At 49.3% G+C, this 22,124-nt stretch overlaps 1 protein-coding gene across 1 annotated transcript in view; it reads right to left on the reverse strand.

Moving 5' to 3' along the window:
• Nucleotides 1-22,124, reverse strand: part of PXDN (peroxidasin) — a 95,811-nt gene that overhangs the window by 19,165 nt on the left and 54,522 nt on the right. The window contains exons 8-16 of the mRNA XM_063078723.1: nucleotides 21,529-21,646; nucleotides 17,673-17,842; nucleotides 13,348-13,620; nucleotides 12,146-12,262; nucleotides 11,000-11,158; nucleotides 10,176-10,288; nucleotides 9,148-9,304; nucleotides 2,214-2,322; nucleotides 1,453-1,610 (exon numbers count right to left, since the gene is read on the reverse strand). Of these exons, the coding sequence (XP_062934793.1) occupies nucleotides 1,453-1,610; nucleotides 2,214-2,322; nucleotides 9,148-9,304; nucleotides 10,176-10,288; nucleotides 11,000-11,158; nucleotides 12,146-12,262; nucleotides 13,348-13,620; nucleotides 17,673-17,842; nucleotides 21,529-21,646 (1,374 nt within the window). The remainder of the gene's footprint in view (nucleotides 1-1,452; nucleotides 1,611-2,213; nucleotides 2,323-9,147; nucleotides 9,305-10,175; nucleotides 10,289-10,999; nucleotides 11,159-12,145; nucleotides 12,263-13,347; nucleotides 13,621-17,672; nucleotides 17,843-21,528; nucleotides 21,647-22,124) is intronic.

Below are 22,124 nucleotides of genomic sequence, written 5' to 3' on the forward strand. Positions count from 1 at the left end.
CCACAGCTCGCATTTGAGGATGGATTCCAGATGAGTTTATTTTTGTAGTGGCAGCAGAAAGTTTGTGGGGTCAGCTTGCAGAGGCTGGCACAGCAGTGTTTAAGGATCTGAACCAGTAATTAAATGAAGAAAGACAGGAAGTGGCAAAAAACAACACTGAGCAACTCATACTCTGTCCTCTGTACTAGAGAACAGGGTCCTTACACCAGAAAGAAACAAAGTCATACCAGAGCCTGAGGCAGGGCCGGGAGATGGCCAAAGACCACTGCTCTGTCTGGTACACTCTTACCGCGGCCTCACGGCAGGCCTGACATGCAAAAAATGACCAACAAAGACTGGTTTAACTGGCTTTTCTCCCTGAGAATGCCCCTGGAAAGTGAGGCTGGGTTTCCATCCATAAAGAAAAGTGGGAACGTTCAGAGGGTTCAACTCCAATGTCCTCTCCTGAGAGGCCGGGTCTGGGTGAGGTGCCCTCCTAGGACGGAAAGTGGAGCTGCTGTCTGCACACAGCAACAACGAGGCTCCGAAGCATACAAGATGGGAACTGGCTCAGAGTCCCTACTGCCACGACACAGAGAGGTGACCCCATGGTTCTCGTTTCCACACCTCTCTCATCTCACACACTCGCACTTAAGAATAACATTAAATTCTTGAGTAACATTCTGCTCAGATTATAAAAGGTGTGCTCACTGAAGACAATTTGGAAACACTGAAGAGTCATGATACAGCTCCCTCATTTCACAGGGACAGCTGCTGGTGGCGTCCTCCCTGGTGTTGTGTGTATGTGTGTGCGTGTGTGCACACGCGTGCACAGATCTCTGATTAAGTAGCTGCTGCTGCAAATGATACCATTACACAATAAAAGTCACAGGCATCTGCCATATCGTCAACAGCACAATCACTAACAGCAATAACAATGGCAGACAAAGGTGTCTCTTGTCTCCTGAGCCAGGCCAGGTGCCGAGCAGAGTAGGAGGAGGTTGCGCATGCCCCATGCCACCTGCACAACAGCTGAAGGCGTTCTGGTGGCTGGTGTCATAGATGCTGCAGCTCTTCACAAACACCCTTTCTAGGAGCTGCACGGCCTTGCATTCTGTGACAGGGCATCACGTATTTAGCTATTATCCTGCAAAGCCCTCCTTAAATCTCCTCGCCCACGTGAGGACTGGACTGTCACAGCTGTTGGGAGGGACGAGACAGCTCACCCAGCGAGGGCTACTTGGGTAGATGTGCAATAGCCTAACGAGCACATTTCACGTCCCCTGGAGTTTCCTATTAGACCCAAAGTGAGAGCTACAGGAGGTGTCAGCTCAACCGAACCCATAGTCCAAACATTACTTCCTAAGCACAGGGGCACAGAAAATGCTAGCACTCTTCAGGCACGTGACGAGCCTGTGGTGTGTGTGACAACCAGCACCGGGAACGGAGGGGAGGGAAGTCCCCGGTACTGACTCGTTCCATTCAGGTCGACCATCAAGCCGTGCTGCACGTGCTCCTGGATGAGCTGCAGCGTCCGCTCAAAGATCTCCCCAGCCCGCGCCTGCTCCACCGTGTAGGGGTCCCTCGGGTACCGGAACAAGGCTAGTAAGTCATTTGGAGAGCGAGGACGGCTAGCAGGAGTTCAGGGAGGAAAAAGAAAGAACGAAGCAAATTACTGAAGACAAAAATCACTAGTATTCAAAAATGTAATTCTTGCTGTTAATGTGTGAGGAGTTACTGTCTACAGCACGATGTACTGTACCTCGCCTGTCCAAAGTGAAAGGAAACAAAACCCCAAACACACAGAATGGAAGATGCTAAAAATAAGCCATTAATTAAGTCAGTAGAGCGCATCACAGCTACTGCATTTAAATTAATATGCAGAAAAAACTGCCCTGGAATTACCAATACGAACAAATACACTAATCACTTCTGAAATATTTTGGTTTTGCCCAATCATTTAGTAACAAGCCAAAAGGGTGACTTGAAATTTTTAAAGAATGTTTTGGTTGTGAATCATAGTTCAGACTCTACCAGCAAAGTACACATCCTTGTGCTATTTTAACCTCCAGAAAGTCAGAGGGCTGTGTTGCTCATGATTTTAAAATTAAACGCTTTGTTCCTCAGATGGAACAGGTCAAAATTTGTGCACCAGAATACCACATGCCTTTGCCAACCTCTCCTGCCCCAGAGCTCAGCAGTTTGAGGTCAGCATCACGCCTATGTCTACATACCTGTCAAACAAGTGTGTTCGGGTTGAGTTTATAGCTCTGTCCACAGTCGCGATGGCTTCAACGATCGATGTGGCCACAAACGGATCCCCGTTTCGACTGACATCAGGAACTAGGAAAACATGTAGTGGCATTTTACCGGAAAAGCGGTTACTCATAAAATAATGTCTAGACACTACATCATTTAGATTGAAGGCATGCTTTCTCAAAATGTTATTTCTACTTTTAAATCAAAGCTTGAATAATTTTATAACAAATTCTACTAGAAGCTGTTTTCAAACAGTATGGAAATTACAGACTTTTGAATTTTTGAAATCATGTGATACTCCATAAAAGGACAGGAAGGAAGTAGTTATCACCTAAGGCCAAACTCAACAGCATATGGGGAGGTGTGACTGCAGCTGCCCTGCTGGCCAGCCCTGGGTACAGACGAGCTGCGGATGCCAGGAATGGTGGTTCTGTGACCATCCACTCAGAGGCCAAAGCTTCCCTGGACACTGGGACTCCAACCTGCTCACCCCTCAAAGATGGCTCCCTGCAGTGTTCCATCCCATCTGCTTGCTTGTGTGACAGCCATCAGCACAGCACTGTACACATGCACACACACACACACATTCACCACACCACACACACCCTACACACAAACACACCACATACACTATACAAACCATGCCATGCACATACATACACATAACAACACACACACCATGTGCGCAAACATCCACAATGCACCACACACAATATACACACACACGGCTCATACACATAGACACTGTACACACATCAATCACAAACCCACCCACTACACACCACACACACTACATCCACAGAACCCCCCAAACATACAAACATCACTCTCTCTCACACATAAACACACACACCACACACACACAGTGTGACCTATCGTCCCCCGATGATGTGCTCCCTTTGTGGACTCCTCTTCTCATTCCTTTTACACTTAACATTAATATTTGCTCAGCACTTAGAGTTTGCCAAATAAGATAACTCATTGCAGCCCATTTCCGGTCCTTCCCTGTTGAGAGCAGCCTTCCCGGGTCACAGTGGCCTTCATCTCAAGCCCAGCAGTGTTCGCTTCTCTCCAGCAAATCTGCACCATTGAAATGCCTCCTCCACTAGGCTCCTGGGACACATCCTCCCAACTGGGAGGTACCAGGGCACGTTAGAGAGCTCATGGAAAGATGTGTATCACATGAGAATTCCATTTCCACCAGCTTTCTGAAGTGCCCTCATAGTTCATCCTGACTGGACCTGCCACCTCCTCCTGACTGGACGTGCCTCCTCCTCCTGACTGGGACCTGCCTCCTCCTGCTGACTGGACGTACCTCCTCCTCCTGACTGGACGTGCCTCCTCCTCCTGACTGGGACCTGCCTCCTCCTGCTGACTGGACGTACCTCCTCCTCCTGACTGGACGTGCCTCCTCCTCCTGACTGGACGTACCTCCTCCTGCTGACTGGACGTACCTCCTCCTCCTGACTGGACGTGCCTCCTCCTCCTGACTGGAACTGCCTCCTCCTCCTGACTGGACGTGCCTCCTCCTCCTGACTGGAACTGCCTCCTCCTCCTGACTGGACGTGCCTCCTCCTCCTGACTGGACCTACCTCCTCCTCCTGACTGGACGTGCCTCCTCCTCCTGACTGGACGTGCCTCCTCCTCCTGACTGGACGTGCCTCCTCATCCTGACTGGACGTACCTCCTCCTCCTGACTGGGACCTGCCTCCTCCTCCTGACTGGACCTGCCTCCTCCTCCTGACTGGACGTACCTCCTCCTCCTGACTGGGACCTGCCTCCTCCTCCTGACTGGACCTGCCTCCTCCTCCTGACTGGACGTACCTCCTCCTCCTGACTGGACGTACCTCCTCCTCCTGACTGGGACCTACCTCCTCCTCCAGATTGGACGTACCTCCTCCTCCTGACTGGAACTGCCTCCTCCTCCTGACTGGACGTACCTCCTCCTCCTGACTGGGACCTGCCTCCTCCTGCTGACTGGACGTACCTCCTCCTCCTGACTGGACGTACCTCCTCCTCCTGACTGGGACCTACCTCCTCCTCCAGATTGGACGTACCTCCTCCTCCTGACTGGACGTGCCTCCTCCTCCAGACTGGACGTGCCTCCTCCTCCTGACTGGGACCTGCCTCCTCCTCCTGACTGGACGTACCTCCCCCTCCTGACTGGGACCTGCCTCCTCCTCCTGACTGGATGTGCCTCCTCCTCCTGACTGGGACCTGCCTCCTCCTCCTGACTGGACCTGCCTCCTCCTCCTGACTGGACGTACCTCCTCCTCCTGACTGGACCTGCCTCTTCCTCCTGACTGGACGTGCCTCCTCCTCCTGACTGGACGTGCCTCCTCCTCCTGACTGGACGTGCCTCCTCCTCCAGACTGGACGTGCCTCCTCCTCCTGACTGGACGTGCCTCCTCCTCCTGACTGGGACCTACCTCCTCCTCCTGATTGGACCTACCTCCTCCTCCTGACTGGACGTACCTCCTCCTCCTGACTGGGACCTGCCTCCTCCTCCTGACTGGACCTGCCTCCTCCTCCTGACTGGACGTACCTCCTCCTCCTGACTGGACCTGCCTCCTCCTCCTGACTGGACGTGCCTCCTCCTCCTGACTGGACGTGCCTCCTCCTCCTGACTGGACGTGCCTCCTCCTCCTGACTGGACGTGCCTCCTCCTCCTGACTGGACGTACCTCCTCCTCCTGACTGGGACCTACCTCCTCCTCCTGACTGGACGTGCCTCCTCCTCCTGACTGGGACCTACCTCCTCCTCCTGACTGGACGTGCCTCCTCCTCCTGACTGGGACCTACCTCCTCCTCCAGATTGGACCTGCCTCCTCCTCCTGACTGGACGTGCCTCCTCCTCCTGACTAGACGTACCTCCTCCTCCTGACTGGGACCTACCTCCTCCTCCTGACTGGACGTGCCTCCTCCTCCTGACTGGGACCTACCTCCTCCTCCTGACTGGACGTGCCTCCTCCTCCTGACTGGGACCTACCTCCTCCTCCAGATTGGACCTGCCTCCTCCTCCTGACTGGACGTGCCTCCTCCTCCTGACTAGACGTACCTCCTCCTCCTGACTGGGACCTACCTCCTCCTCCTGACTGGACGTGCCTCCTCCTCCTGACTGGGACCTACCTCCTCCTCCTGACTGGACGTGCCTCCTCCTCCTGACTGGACGTGCCTCCTCCTCCTGACTGGGACCTGCCTCCTCCTGCTGACTGGACGTACGTCCTCCTCCTGACTGGACGTGCCTCCTCCTCCTGACTAGACGTACCTCCTCCTCCTGACTGGACGTACCTCCTCCTCCTGACTGGAACTGCCTCCTCCTCCTGACTGGGACCTGCCTCCTCCTCCTGACTGGATATACCTCATCCTCCTGACTGGACGTACCTCCTCCTCCTGACTGGGACCTGCCTCCTCCTCCTGACTGGACGTGCCTCCTCCTCCTGACTGGGACCTACCTCCTCCTCCTGACTGGACGTGCCTCCTCCTCCTGACTGGACGTGCCTCCTCCTCCTGACTGGGACCTGCCTCCTCCTGCTGACTGGACGTACGTCCTCCTCCTGACTGGACGTGCCTCCTCCTCCTGACTAGACGTACCTCCTCCTCCTGACTGGACGTACCTCCTCCTCCTGACTGGAACTGCCTCCTCCTCCTGACTGGGACCTGCCTGACTGGACGTGCCTCCTCCTCCTGACTGGATATACCTCATCCTCCTGACTGGACGTACCTCCTCCTCCTGACTGGGACCTGCCTCCTCCTCCTGACTGGGACCTGCCTCCTCCTCCTGACTGGGACCTGCCTCCTCCTCCTGACTGGACGTGCCTCTTCCTGACTGGGACCTGCCTCCTCCTCCTGACTGGGACCTGCCTCCTCCTCCTGACTGGGACCTGCCTCCTCCTCCTGACTGGACGTGCCTCTTCCTGACTGGGACCTGCCTCCTCCTCCTGACTGGGACCTGCCTCCTCCTCCTGACTGGACGTGCCTCTTCCTGACTGGGACCTGCCTCCTCCTCCTGACTGGACCTACCTCCCTCCTGCTGACTGGACGTGCCTCCTCCTGACTGGACCTATCTCCCTCCTCCTGACTGGACGTACGTCCTCCTGACTGTGACCTACTTCCTCCTGAGTGGAACAGACTTCCTCTTAATTGGGACACACTCACTTCCTTCTGAGTGGGACCCTTTCCTCCTGATTTCCTCCTGCCTCACGAGGACTCCTTTTCAGTCTCAGGCTCTCTCTCATACACTCTCGCTCCGTCTTCTTCTGGCTGACAGGTGCACACCATTGGATTAATTGTAATCCTTGCTTTCTGATGTCCTCTCTTCACTGGTCCATCTTGGGGGGTCTTTTTGTTCATTGCTCCTTCCCTGCCAGATCTGACTGCTGGAGCAGCCAAGGGCACCGTGACCAGAGCTGCTGTCTATCTACAGGCTCTCCCCAGGTGACTCCACCTAATGCCATGTTTTTAATACTCGCAAGTTAATATCATCCACCCAGACCTCTCCCTTCAGTTCCAGACATGCAGACACACCTGCTCACTCCAGGCTTTTCAACCTTACCAAGCTCACACAGGATTCTTGATTCTCCAGTTCCCCATGCAGAGCCCAGCAGTCCACTGCAGGCTGGGCCTATTGGATCTGCCCATGGTAGTGGCCCCACCGCTGTCATCAGGCTCACCCTGACTGCAGGACTGCACCCCTGCTGTGCTCCTGGACACCCTGCCCACACCCCCAGTCTCCACGTGGCACCCTTCTCAGAATCTACTAGTCAGGTGGTCTTCCTTGACCACCCTATGTAAAAGAGACCCCGCCCATCTCTCCCACCCCTCGCCCTGCTATTTTTTGTAGACTGATCACAATTTGAACATTACTATTCATTTCACTGTTTCTTTTTTTTCTTTTTCTGGGTGGCTGGCCAGTATGGGGATCTGAACCCCTTATTGTTGGTGTTAAAAGACCGCGCTCCCACTAACGGAGCTAACCGGCCAGCCCTCATTTTACTGTTTCTTATTCATCTCTCTGCACCAGAATCTAAGCACCATAGGGGAGAGACCCTCATCTGTGTGGCTCGCTGCGGCATCCCTGGTGCCCAGAACAGTGTCTGGTGTGCACACTTGAAGTCTGCTGCATGAATGGAAGGAGAAGCAAGCACTAGACACTCACTTGTAGAAACTGACCTAGCCAGAGATCCCTTCACCACCTTTTCACAGCATGTCCTGCATTCGTGCCGAGCTATAAGTGGGCAAAGCACCCCGAAGTACATCACAGCAACACGAGAGACATATGCATGCAGTGAGTTGATCAGCTATTCTGCACATTTGAAATGTTTACACATTTCCAGTTCAAAGAGGTGAAAAAAATTTGCTTGGGCAGAAATCCTATTTTTTTGTTTATATCTCAAATAGATTTTGACTTAACTAACTTTAGGAATCTAATATTTTTATGCCAATTGACAGACAATAAGGCAGATGATTTATTTAATTTTATGACTCTAATATTTTGTTATTACCAACGGTTTAAATTGAATTTGCTTTCTCTCAACACTGATCACAGAAAAATAATTTGAAAGCAGGTATCTATCTACATTTTTTTTTTTAAAAGAGGAAATTCCCCAAAATGTTCACAGTAGTTATTTCTTGAGGATGGGTGGGAGATTGCTTTAAATTCCGTATATAACTAATTCACATTAAAGTAAAACATTATTTTTCAAACATAAAAATAAATATCAATTGAAAATAACTACTTTTTAGTCATAGGATTCATTACTTAGTTTCACACTGCACGCACGATATAAAATGTAATAATGAGGTCATTTTACATTTTTCCTAAGATTAAAAAAGAGAGAAAAAGGTTTCCAGTTATTCTGTCACGGTTCACATTTACAAGTGTGAACCATGTTCAAGCCACTGTGTGGGGTGTTTAGCCAACACATTAATGGGACACCCTTCCTATCTGCTAACATGTCCGATGGAAAAGACAAATTAGTCACAACGAAAGTGGAAAAGGCAGAAAGGGAGTCTCAGTGGAGTGTGGTGGCTGAGGACTGGCTGCCACCCGCTGGGAGCTTGGAGTGGGTGAGAGGCTCGTGTACCTGCTGAGGCGGGCACCCTGGGCAAAGAAGGGCCTTGAGAGAAAGCAGGTTCTCAGAGGCAAAGACTAGGAACCAGGAGTGGGAGTGGTGGCGAATGCAAGCCATGGGACGCAGGATCGGGTCAAATTGTGAGTACTTTATGTGATGCTGGAGAGTGTAGATTATACCCTGGTAGCCACAGGAAACATGCAGAAGGGTCAGGGATGCATCATGAGATTTGTGCTTTGGGAAAGGCAGACCAGACGGTGTGGGGACAAGTGTCACGATTCAGATGCGATCTTCCGAGGGCCTGGAGTGAGCAGCACAGTGGCAGGGGCCAAGCATGCATGGGCACCAGATGCAGAGATGGAATCTGGATGACTCCAGGACTGCTAACTGGGTGTGGGGAAAGGGACCGTCCATGAGCATCTGTGGGTTTATATCGAAGGACATCCCCAAAGCATGCATGGCTGCACCCAGAGCAGAGAGAAACCACGGCTGAGGAGGACAGAATCTTATAGCAGTAACATTTGCCGAATGATGACTGTAAATTACACAGTCGGGGTGACTGCCAAGGAAAGCTCTGGTGAGTGAAGCGGCCGTGATGACTTGCAGAGTGTCAGGGCAGCGGGGAGAAGGGACTGGGAGAGTGGCCTCGCCTCGCACTAACCACATGCTCACCTGTGAATTAGGGAAGCACTGTCCCCTGAGCGTTTAGAATCATTTAGAACCTACTCTGATCAGCCTGGAGTGACAGCAGAGGCCCGGGCATGTTCTTCTCGATGGCACGCAGGGCGTCCCATGCCAGCCCCGGGAAGCACTCCCGCCAGCCCGGGCAGTCTTACCGTTCACGCTGAGCACCACGCTCACCGAGGCGTAGCCAATGGTGTTCCGGGCCACACATTCGTAGCGCCCCGCGTCCGCAGTCCCAACGTCATTGATGGTCAAGAACCCTTCGGGGCTAATGTGAAATTTTCCACTTTCCGTTACCTGAACCCCATCCTGGAGCAAACCAATAAAAATAATAGTAAGGAAGAGACTAAAAAGCAGAAGTTGTTTTTCCTGGGGTGGGCGGGGGAAGAACGCCATTTGTTAGGATTCACAAATGGAAAAGTCTCAAGGCTACGATCAGATGTATCCAGAGCAAGTCCGTGGGACGAACCCTTCACACAGGCTCCTTCTTTGCTGAGGACAGAGCTTTTAATCCACAAGATGATTTTCCACAACTGTGGGGTAGGGGGAAAGTTTCAGATGGCACCTCCCATGGGCTCGGTGCTACGGTGGGCACATGGGAGTGTCCCTGTGGGGGACAGGAAGATTCAGACAGACCCAGAAGCTTAAGCGACGTTGCTGGCCCAGGCAGGAGCATGAGCGGACACACGGGTCTGGGTGGAGAGTAAAGAGAGGCCGGAGAGGCTGGAGGAGGGATCGCGAGGAGCCCAGAGGGGGCAGAGGGAGCCTTCACCCACCAAGAGCTCTCCTGCCAGGGACCCCGAGTGGGCCAGCCCTGTCTGCCCAGGAACATTTCATGTTAAAGCGGTGTTGATAACGTGTAAGTACTGTTAGCGTGTTTATGTTGTGCTTATGAAAATAGCAAAGAAAAATTAAATAATATCAAAAACCGTTCTTTATTGATTATGAGATGGTGGATCTAATAAAGGGGTTCATTTTGCTTTTGTCACTGCAAATGAGAGTGTTCTGAGTTCGTTTTGTTCTTATTGGTAAGAGTATCCTCAGAATATGTTTAACTCCAGGCCAACAATGTGAACATTTTTTTTTGCTGCTGTAGAAAGTCTGCAGCAGAAGCAGGCAGGTGGCGGCCGGTTGGCTCCAGCACCCTACCTGCGGCAGAGGCGAGGCCTGGGCCCGTTACCTTGTTCCAGGTGATGGCTGGCTCGGGCTCCCCCTGGGAGCTGCAGGGCAGCTGCACGTTGGTTCCCACCTCCACTGTCCTGTCGCTTGGGATGCTGGTAAACACTGGTGTGACTGGAAGTCAAAGGTGCAGAATCCAGGAAAACTCGTAATTCACAGCAAAGAGTTTCAGAAGAGCAAAAGCCCCCTGCACTCGATCAGGCCAACCAGATCCCCGAGAGTGGCCTGAATAGCCTCAGCTCCAGTGGCCACACCAGTGTTAGTGACCTCTGGGCCTGCATCTACGCCCCAGTCATTTTATCCTGACTCTATCAAGAGAGACATGGTGTGCTGAGATTCTTCCAACTGGAGAGAGCAGGTGAATGACACATAGCAAGGACAAATGGCAGGTGGGGGTCTGATGTGAGACCAGACAGGAGAGAAACAGAACAGTGCCCCTGGGACATCGTCAGGGTCTGCACATGCTGAGCTGGCTCAATTAGACCTCATGCTGCTTAAATACCCACCTTAGAAAATGCAGTTAAAAAACAACCCTGCTCTAAAGTAAATATTAATTAACCAAGGGAAAAACTGATTAGTTTTACTTTAATGCGTCAGCCTTATCTGAATTCCACAGAAGCACCATTAAAAAATAAATAAATGTTTTCACCAGCTAAAGGGAAAGAGATTTAACATAAACACCTTGGTAATACCAGTATGATGATGGTCAATACGGCACAAAACAGGGAAGAGTAAACTCTTTATAATTAGCAATCATATTAATGTTGGTTTCAGAAAAATCTGTGTTTCCTGACAATGGATTGGTTCGGGCCACCTGGTGCATACCTCTGGGCTGCACGGTCAGCTGGGCTACAACTCTCTGCGAGCCAATGATGTTGACAGCCTGGCACTCGTACTGGCCCTGGTCATGGAGGGCGACCCCGGAGATTCTGAGAGTTCCTGATGATAGGACCAGGTGCCGCCTGTCCACGGAGAGCTGGCTTCCTGCAAGGGCACATGTCAGTTATGGAGACAGGAGCACAGCAGGTGAGACATGGGGGTTCAGGAGGACCTTATCTGTGAAAGTGAGGGCTCGCCAGAAGTTTGTGGTCCATTTCCCAGGGGACTCCCAGCAGAGCCTGCATGGCGCTGCACACGGGCTGGGTCATCGAGTCAGGGAGGGATGAACATCTCCCGTTCCGACCTCCAGGAAGGGCTGGGAGGGAAGTCAGGATGACATGAGACTGGGGTGACCGATAGGCTGGTCACAAGCCAGGTCTGAGAAGAGGAGAACAGGGAAGAGGATTGTGGGCAGGGGCTACCTAGGAGGAAACGCTGCCCCAGGGAGGCCCAGTGCATTACTTTTGGGGATAGACCTCTCCTGCTCCCACATGATAGAGGCCTGAGGATGAGGAGCCTTGGGCAGGGACTCTCGGAGGGATGCAGGGACAGGAGCCCTGTGGGCCTGGGGACCCTTCCCCAGCAGACTCGGTCCCCGCCCGGGCTGTGACTTCATCAGTAGGAGGAAGTGGGCTAGGGTAGTACCCAAAGAACTAACGGGATCAGCAGTCACGACACCACATGCAGCAGCAGTGGTGAGGACTCTGGGAATCAAAGGGATAGCAAAGATACTCATTTCTTTGATATTTCCTTTCCAAGAAGTTCTACCCTACATGCTGTTAAGTTTCATCGAAGACGCTAGTTAAGTTTACACTAAAGGTAAGACAGAGAGACTATTTGGGAGACGCAGGCACCCACATCCCCTCAGCGACGACAGAGCTGCTCAGTGTTTGCTGCTGGAAGGCCACAAAGACGGGCGACCCCTGCCCCTCCCCAGAGCCTGGGTGGGGTGGAACTCAACCGTGGCTCGGCCCTGTCCAGAAGATGTTGGGTTTGCCTGGCCGCAGGACGACGGTTTGATTTCAGGGTTTGTTACTGAAGGAGGAAACAGGTAAAGGGCCCAGTGCCCCCCCCCCCCCGAGGCCACCGTACCTCCCTTGGTCCAGGCGATGACAGGCTGTGGGTAGCCCTTTGCCTCACACTGGAAATCGACCGTCTGACCCTCGATGACAACTCTGTCCTGAGGAGTCACAGTGAACTGAGGAAGAGCTTCCGGAGGAAAAACATTCAAAACAAGACATTTAAAAGACAGCACTGGGTAAAAATGCTGCACAAGAAAATGAACAGTTAAAACAGGATAACGACAGGGTGCAAAACGTGTGAGCAAGTCAAAAAGGGAAAGAGGCCCAGGGGAGAAAAAGCAAGCAAAGCAGAAAGAATATCAAACGGCAGGTGTTTTCTCAGCATTGCACTGAAAAGGTGTACAAAAATAGGAGGCATTTGGCAACACTGCTAGCTACCACGTATACAGAGTGTGGGTAATGTCATGTCCCGTTCTGTGCAAGCATGGCTGACAAAAAGACTGATCTCATTCCTCAGTCTAAATTAATATTTTCAAATGGTTAAAAATGTCTTCTGGTACAACTGTGTAAAATGACAGCAGTTATTATTATTGGATGAGAAAAATAAGTTACAGAATAGTATATCTAGTATGATTGTAAAAGTAACAAGCACGCAAAAAGATAGCAAAACCCCATAACATGGTTACATAGCTCTTTGTGCAACAAAAATTAGAGAGATAGATTCACAACAAATTGTTAGTGAGAAAGGAAATGGGCAAAAAGAGAGAAAATAATTTCTCAAAATTTTGCACTTGTGTACTCTTTTAATGCTTCCCAACAAATGGCTCACGTCGCAATTTATTTAAGAACTATTCAACTAATTTTATTGTCAGTTAAGCACTTTGAAAGTGCATGGCAAAAAGTCGTAAAACTATACATATTTCCAGGGTCCTATGTCCAAAAACTCATCTTGGGGAAGCAGTCAAAGCTGTGTGCCAGATGTGCTGAATACACAGGTGCAAACACGTGCATGCCCATTCATTTATTCAACACACCTGAGTGCTTGCCAGGTGCTCGGATGCTGCAGACACCACAGCTTCTGCTCAGAAAATCAGCTGATCACCAAGTCATGTGCAATTAGTCAAGTGGCAGTGAGTGTCATGGATGAAACCAAGGCAGGTTAAGGAGACAGAGCAGAAGCTGCCCACACAGAGTTCATGCACGAGGTGCAGGCAAGCCAGGAGGGTGCAGGAGGACTGTGCAGCATCTCTGACACTGTGCATGGACCCTTACCCTGCACGATGATGAAAGCCGTGGCGTGGATGCTCTCAAGACTATTGGATGCAAAGCACGTGTACTCTCCGCTGTCCCCCTGGACGACGTTTTGTATATAAAGGCCGCCAGAAGGTGTGATATTCACACGAGGGTCAGCTGGCAAGGGTGTCCGGTCACCCCTGGTCCAGCTGATCCGTGGTGGGGGGTGGCCTGTGGCACTGCACTCCAGGGTGACACTCTCCCCAACCAGCACCTCCGTGTTCTGTGGCTGGATTACAAAAGTGGGTCGGGCTGTCACAACCAAACAAAAACCCTCAATTAATTTCTTCCAGTTTAAGAAGTTTTCTGCTTGATTTTTTCCTATATTCAGGATACTCATTCTATCTAACTCCGAAATAAGCAAAACGAGCCACATTTAATTGGATACTTCGTGTTTTCTTACATTTCTTAAAGAAATGTGCAGACAATAAAAACAGTTCACAGCCTGAGGTCAAAAGAAATGCAGGCAGCCTGTGATCCGTACGCAAGTGTGACTTTTTCAGTAAGAGCTGGGCTTCCCCTGTAAACTGTATGGGGCTCTAAGAAGAATTGTTACTTTTTAAAATTTTAAATGCATTATGCCAGTCTTGTCAAATCTTGTTAGCTAGTAGCTCTTACTGGGACAAAATGTTGTTGGTAAAGCAAATTAGAACATATAAAAATATCAATTTCACTCACAACAAAAAAATGCAAATTAAAATTACACTAAGATAATATTTTTCAACTCCAAATCTAGAAAAACAATTCATACGTTTAGTAATGTTGCATGGTGAATTTGTGTGGAAACGGCACTCCTGCACATTGGAAGTGAGGTGTGAGTTGATATGGAGAGATATGGCCACTTATATCAAAACTGAAGATATCTGCATCCGTTTACCAGGAAATTACCCTGCTAGGAATTTAATCCCAGATATTTTTACAAACATGTAAATTGATATATGTACACATAATTTTTAGGTTGTTTTTTGGAGGGCAATAACCCTTATCCGCAATTCTGTCATCCAAAAGGCCCCCAAACCAACATTTTTTCATAACTTATTTGTTCGTAAAACTTGATCTGTGTAGCATGGGGCTACTTACAGTTTTTATTTGCTGCACTCACTATGAATGCTCTCACAGTTTGCTGCAGGATACCGACACACTGGCTACAGGGTACTGTCCAAGACTCTGCCGACAGTTTAAGTTGGTATATGGATTACCCAACATGTTACCCTCCTATAAATATTTCCCAAATTTCTGAGTTTTAAACAACTTCTGGCCCAAAGGGTTTTGGATAAAGGATATGGATCTGTGATAGCAAAATATTTAGAAAAAATCTGAAGTTACTCCAAAAGAGAACTCATTAAATATAGCAAAATTTTAAGCAGCTATAGAAAGGAAAAAGTAAGAAAATTCCTCATGTACTGAAATGAAAGATGAAAGGTTTCTGAAATATGGCAAGTAAAAAAAAAAATCACTAGCCTTGAATGTGCTTACAACTTTCTTAGAAGGATGAAGAAGAAACTATTAGAAATTTGGGGAAGTGGGAATGAGGGGCAGGAATCAAGTGGATAAGGGCAAGAGATGAGCTTCTCATTTAAGCTTTTTTAACCAAAAGCAGGTCCTCTCGTGGGTTTGCTGCCTGATTCACCTGCATTAGGCAGAAGAAAAGTGACCCTGGATGGAAGAGCTAAGACGCAGAAAGAAATAAAGAGCAAGGGAAATGAGAACCATGTGGGTGTATGCAGACAAAGCTTAAGAGACCAAAATAATACAAATGTTTTACAGATTTTAAAAACATAAAAACTCAAACAGCCCTTAAACTAAGATGGTATGCTGGAGAGAAAGGCAAAGACAACAACTTTAAACTTTGGCAATTTCATAATGCATTTAAAATTTTTCAGGATAGCCACTAAAACAACAGAAATAGATAATGTTAATTATCTCTTAATTCAATTTCCGAAGTAGTAGTGGGAAGTGGAAGATGAAAGATAATTATTCCAAAATAAGGCAAGAAACAGAAAAGGTTGGACAAATAGTTCAAAGTAAGATGTAGAATTTATAAATCTATATTGCTAATTACAATAAATATAAATGGATCCCCTTTAAGAAAATGTCAGTTTTTTGTTTTTTTTTTTTTAAATCTGGTGCTATGTTGTTTATAGCAAACAAACAAAACATAGATACAGAATGGTTTAGAGCAAAATGGTGGAAAAAAGTACACGTGACAAATGCTAATCAAAAGAAATCTGTTCTATGTATATTAAATCAAATGAACTTTACAGCAAAAATCATCAATAGAGATGGGAAAGTTAATGATCAAAAGTTTAATTCACCAGGAAAATAAAAGTTGAAAACTTATATGCCCCTAATAACAGAGCATCAAGATATATAAAGTGTATTTAACACTTTAGGAGCCATGGACACTTACAAGTCACTCTGTTATTATTACAACAGGTTATTACTATATTCTGGGACAGGGGTCAGCAAACTGTTTCTGTAAAGAGCCAGGTAATGCATGTTTTAGGCTTTGTGAGCTACAAAGCCTTTGTTGCCACTACTCGACTCCAACATTGCAGTAAAAAAAGTAGCCACAGACAATATGCAAAAGAGTGAGTGTGGTTGTGCTCCAATTATACGTAATGTATAGACACTGAATTTTGAGTTTTATGTAATTGTCATGTGTCACAAAGTATCATTCTTTTTTTAGGAGTTTCAATCATTAAAAAATGTAAAAATACATAATAGTTTATAGCCTTAGAAAACCAGGCAGTGTGCCAAGTTTGGCCTGCAGGGCATAGTTTGCCAACCCCTGCTCTTAGCTTCTGAGCTTCTGCATGGTTGGTTCTCTCGTGCTGCAATGACCGCCCCCCCCCGAGCCTTAGATGGTAGGATATCTTTCATGTGTGTTTTAGGAAGCTATACCAAGATGCTCAAACTAGCACATCAAATAAAGCTGAGTTCCTGAGAAAGAAACAGAACTTCAGATAAAAAAGGGGTTAAATTCAGAACTCTCAAGCCATAAAATACAGGATTCTTTTACCCTAACATAGCAACTCTTCTACATAATTTCATTATTCATAGTCTATTGTAATTCTCCTTGGCTATGTAACATATACTTACAATACTTTATATTACACTTTGTTCTCTATTTTGTGAAATTTTTAATTCCTACAGACAGAACCCAAGCCCCTTCTATGACCAGGAGCTGTGTCTTATCTTCATTGCTAGATCCATGGTAGTCTGACTTTGCTAAATACCTGTATTGAACTTGTGGAAAGTTGTTTGATTAAGGGCTTTGATTCAGCAGCAACATATTCCTTTTGCTTTCCTGATTAAGGGCTTTGATTCAGCAGCAACATATTCCTTTTGCTTTCCTGATAGCTACAGGTTCTCACCCGTCAGTGAATACTTATTGTGCCTGTGCTGGGATGTGCCAAGTAACGCAAAGGTCAGACCAGTTTTAAGGAGCCTAGAATCTAAACTAAGAAACAAACACAAACCACTTAAATTGCCACCCAACAGGTTTTATAACGGCCTGAAATGTGAAACCCCAGGGAAACACTGACCCTGGAACGACTGCGGGTAAAGCTAAGGGGCAGGCAAGGAGGCTTCAGGGAGGAAGTTCCAACCACACCCTGGCCTGGATAAGATTCAGATAGGAGAATGGCAGGTTAACCATGCGAGAGGTGCCACCGTGACCTCTGCTGTTTGCCAGGAGTGTTGGTAGGCACAGGCCACTCCACACTACTCTTCTCCAAGGTTTCTCTTCTGACCAAAAGCCATGGTTAAGATGGATGGACAGGGAAGAGTTAGCATCCTGGTGGGGCCCAGATGTGTCAGATCATCTACAGTTGTGCTTGACTTGGCTTGGACAATCTTTTCAAATTTTTTAAATTAGGTGCCAATATTTTAAACATGGAAATTTTGCAAAAAATCCAGATGTTTGTCTTCTTTTAAATAATCAACACTCTTAGCAAAATAGAGACCTCATTGCCAAGTAGCAATGGCTGGCTTTGGCTGAGCAGTGCCCCTGCAGGTGGGCCCGTGTGGGTGGGGTCAGAGTGTGGACACAGTCCCTCCAGGTTCCCATGGCCTCACCTCCTCAACTGTGTCCACTCTGAGTGTGCATCCCCAGATCAGGGGAGACCCTGGGCGAGAGCAACACTCAAATGCCTCGTGGGCCACCCCTGGGATGGGAGCCTTAACCTGAGACTTTAACATTCATTCTGATTTTACTGAGTTGGGGTGCAAGGAGAGGAGGAAGTGGACGGTGAAGATGACAATTCTGGAAGAGACCCTTATGGGAAAGGCCCTGCACATACCTGGAGACCCAAAGTACCTGAGGGTCACCTCATGCGTTTTCACCTCGCCAGCCACGTTCTTCGCCATGCACTGGTAGATGCCCTGGTCCGTCTCCTGGGTGTTCTGGATCATCAGGGTTCCATCGTCCAACAAGTTCAAGCGGGAATCTGTCGTCATGCTCAGCTCGTTACTACAAAGATGGAAATCTGGGATGCTCAGATGTCAAAAGCACAAGGGAATATCTCACCCCTCCCCAGCGGAGGGTTTTAGTCCTAGCAAGGGAATCCCAGCTGCATAGTGTGCAGGTGAGCACTTCCGAGTGTGTTTCACTCAGCTTCCAGGACACACTTCTTCAACAAGAGCCACAAACGTAACAGGCATTTCAGGAAAGAATCCCACACATTTGCATCTCTGCTTGATTCACATGCTTACCTTTGTTATCCGCGTGTGCATTCTACCTACATGTTTTAGAGCGGTCCTACTTTCAAATGGAAAAATGAAAACACGAGAAAAAATTCAAAGGAAACACTTTCCTTTGTTTCTGGCAGATTAAATCAAGAGAAAAGGGTAGAAACATATTTTTACATTACTACAAACAAAAGACATATCTGTATTTTAAATATAGCACCCACAAGCTTCTGGTCGCTTCCCTTTTGACATGCACCATGGCCCGTGGAGCCATGGCACATTCCAGGACACAGGTCTCTCCATCCTCTGTATGCCTGGGCAGTCCCAGAGCAACGGTGACTTCTCAGGGGACTCCCACCATGCAGCAGCAGGCTGAAACCCCTGCACCCTGCCCACCATGTGACATCGCTTCAGCTCCTTCTGTTCAGATGCACATGAGGACAAGACAGTGAAGTCTCACATCGTTGAGGTCACAGCTTATGGTAAATGTGTCGACAGCACAAGAAAAGCCAGGTACTGCGCCATGTGGGAATGCCAACAGATCTGGAGAGAAGCTTGTGCCACTGGACCATCAAGACAGACAAAATAACGTCCACTTTCCTTAGTTCATGCAATTAATCATCAATGCTGAGCATGATTCTACCTCAGTTTCCTAAGAAAATGGCGAAGCCTGGATGTGTGCTCGATTATTTATGCCGAAGGAACAAAACCAGCGTTGTTTGAAAGCATTTTCCCATGGTGATGCTCATAGAAGCCAGCAAGAGTGCTCTCAGACCACCTGAAATGCTCCCGTACGCAACCAACACTCATTCTCTTCCCACACACCTTCCTCACCATCTTCTCTGCCTGGCACCCATCCGCCCAAAGCGAAACTGTCCTCACTCACAAGGTTTCTGCATGGAAGCAACATTCACGTCAGGTACCATAAATGGGACTCACAAAATGTGGCCCAGTCACCTTTCCATAAACACGCAGAGCCAGCAGGTGAGGCAGCCTGCAGGTAAGGTTGGGCTGCATGTGAGGCTGGCCAGGAGGTGAGGCTGAGATACAGGTGAAGTTGGGCTGCAGGTGAGGCTGTCCAGCAGGTGAGGCAGACCTGCAGGTGAGGCTGTCAGCCAAGACACAAGTGGGTGGAGGCAGAGCCCAGCACCAGACATCAGGCCTCCAGGCTTTGGCTCCTCCTCTGCCATAGTTGGGTGTGAGATTGTAACTTTTACCATCAATTTTTTCATTTATAAAATGTAGGTGTGAAGTATTTGAGCCAGATTTATGCTTCCCTGCAACTTAAATGCACACTTCACAGTATTTTGGAATCGCTCCAGTGCTGTACTCTGGAGATATGTGAAGCATGGGACAGCATCCTGCATTTCCTCTGCAGTGTACTGGGTCCCCCGTCGATGGCACCTTGCAGGTATGAGAGCAGAGTCTGGACCTAGCACAAACCTCCGATTTCTTCATGAGGAAGAACACGTCTTCCAGTTCCGCACCTGACACCCTCAAATGCCAAGCTCAATACTCTTGTGTTCATCTTTTCTATAAACATTGCATTACCCAGGAGCCAGGCCATGTGTGCTCCTGGGAGTCTGGGCCTCGTCTGGAAGAGACGATGACTCAGGCAATGTCTGAACCATCTGGTCGTGAGCGTCACTGGGCTCTGATCAGAGATGTCCTCCCTCCTCCTCCTGTCTCAGTGTGGCCAGAGCTCAAGGTGGAAATGCTACAGCCCAGATCATCAGGGAAGACCTGATTCATAAACATGTGTGTCTTGGTGTCAGTGACATTATGATGTGTATGTTTTGTTTTCGTCCACCATTCCTGGCTTGTACTAATCTTCCCCCGCCTTTCTGTCTTGGAGCTGGCCACACAGAAATTCTCTGACCTACCTGGTCTCGTGGTAGGCCATAAGACACCATTTGAGAAGGGGTCCTGCCCCACGACCAGGAGGAAGAAATGCCGCACAAAGAGGTCAAGAAGACACATGGGCCTTGCTGGCATTCCCCACTCAGCATTAGGTCATACCCTTTTTGTCCAGTCACATTCTACATGGCTGTGCATGCCTCAATCATGCCTATGTCATAAAAATCTAAGAGCACAGGGTTCAGGGAGCTTCTGGATAGCCAAACACGTGGAGGTTCCTGGAGGGTGGCAGCCCAGGGAGGGCATGGAATCTCCACGCCCCTTCCCCATACCTCACCCTGTGCATCCTTCATCTGTGACCTTCGTAATATCCTTTATAATAAGCCAGTAAATGTTAAGTGCATGTTTCTCTGAGTTCCGTGAGCTGCTCGAGCAAACTAATCGAGCCTAAGGTGGGAGGAGGAGGTTGTGTGAATCCCTGATTTGTAGAAGCACCAATAAAACAACCTGGGGCTTGCGAGTGGCATCTAAAGTTGGGACAGTCTTGGGGACCGCACTCTGAGACCGTGGGATCTGATGCTGCCTCCAGGTAGACAGTGCTGGAATTGAATTGAATTAAAGGACACCCAGTCGACGTTTAGCAAGAGAGCTGGAGAGCTGCTCTCCTGCTAGTGGGGAGAAGTCCCCACATATGTGGTCACAGATGTCTGTCTTCTGTGCTGATGATTGATGCTGACTAAGAGTACAGGAAGAAACGTATTTTTTTCCACATGTTGTAATAGTGTCCTTGTACAGATGGATTTAAAAGTGATAATAGAAGGTGGCTTTACGTCAAGGGTTTCCTTTTAAGATTGGTTTAGAACATAAACTTGAAAGTACTCCACCTCGACCCAAAAAACCCTCCGTGACCCGACCTCAGGTTCCCTTGAGACTTGACCCCACCCCCTCCAGAGCCTCTGCCTGCGGCACAGGGGTCAGGCCCAGCCCAGTCTCTTCCATTTCTGTCTCTCTTCGTCCCTTCCCTCTCCTGAGCCCACACAACCCCAGCTCCCAAACCCAGCTGGGGCCATCTCATCCTAAACAGGCCCCTCAGAATGTTTGTGGCAGGAAGGCAAGAACCCCTTTGCTCAGGAGGGGTCAGGGCCTCTCCTCCTCTCGTCTGGCCCGGCCACAAGGCCCAGGTCCAACATTTGTCAACGCCAATGACCAGAAGCCCGAAGCCTGGGCTAGAGCAGGTTGGCCATGGCGAGGGGGAAGTGGCTGGATAGAGAAGAACCAAGAGGACTTCCCCCACCAGTTCCTACCTCGGGCAGGACAGGGGGAGTAAGAGATGTGGCCAGTGTCCCCCACTGCCCTGACATGACAGGGGCAAGTGCCCTGGCCTTCAGGGAATGAGGTCCAGCAAGGAGCCACCTCGCAGGGGCTTGGACGGCAGGAACGTCTCCTGGCCACTCTCCACGTCAAACCAGAGGGGGCAGAAACTGATTTTCTCTTTACTTTTCTCCCTCATGGAAGAGGAGAAGGCAAGGTGGGGCCAGAGGTGACACTGAGACACAGCTCAGCACCCGGTGCGTCTCTTCGTGATGCTGAGGCCCGGGGCTCCCAACTTACTTGTTTCGGAGCCAGATGATCTCGGGTTTGGGGTTGCCCTCGGCTCTGCAGGTGAAGTACACGGTGTTCCCCGAGGTGGCGTCTGCGTCCTGCGGCTCTGACGTGATCCGCGGCCTTTCTGTGCCCAACAAAGAAACGGAGACTTTCTAACACCATGATGTGAGAGTAGGGGAGGAGCCAAACTGGACCCCTGCGTTTGAGAGAAAACCACACCCGCTCCAATGCACATCTCAACCGTGAATATCCCACAGAAACGACCGACTGGGACCCTGCAGAGACCGCCCCACAGCACGGGCCTCTACGCAGCATGAGGAGCGCCTCAGAGATGCACTCTGGAGTCTCAGAGACAGGCCGGGCAAAGCCGGTTCCAGACACAGCCCACGTGCTGACCTGCAGCGGGCTGTTCCACGCCCTTCAAGGAAGCTAACACCTGTGCGCAGTGAACTCCACCAGCGGTACGTAGTGAACAAAGGAACAGAAAATAATACCTCGCAGCTAAAGCAACCCTGACTGCGTGCGCATGTGGGGAGTCTTGCCGGACCCCTGACATCTGGGGCTGTGAGGTGGGGTCAGCCCTGCTGCCACTGCACAGCAGC

This window comes from Cynocephalus volans, chromosome 14 (genome assembly GCF_027409185.1).
Source record: "Cynocephalus volans isolate mCynVol1 chromosome 14, mCynVol1.pri, whole genome shotgun sequence".
NCBI classification, from domain to species: Eukaryota; Metazoa; Chordata; class Mammalia; order Dermoptera; family Cynocephalidae; genus Cynocephalus; species Cynocephalus volans.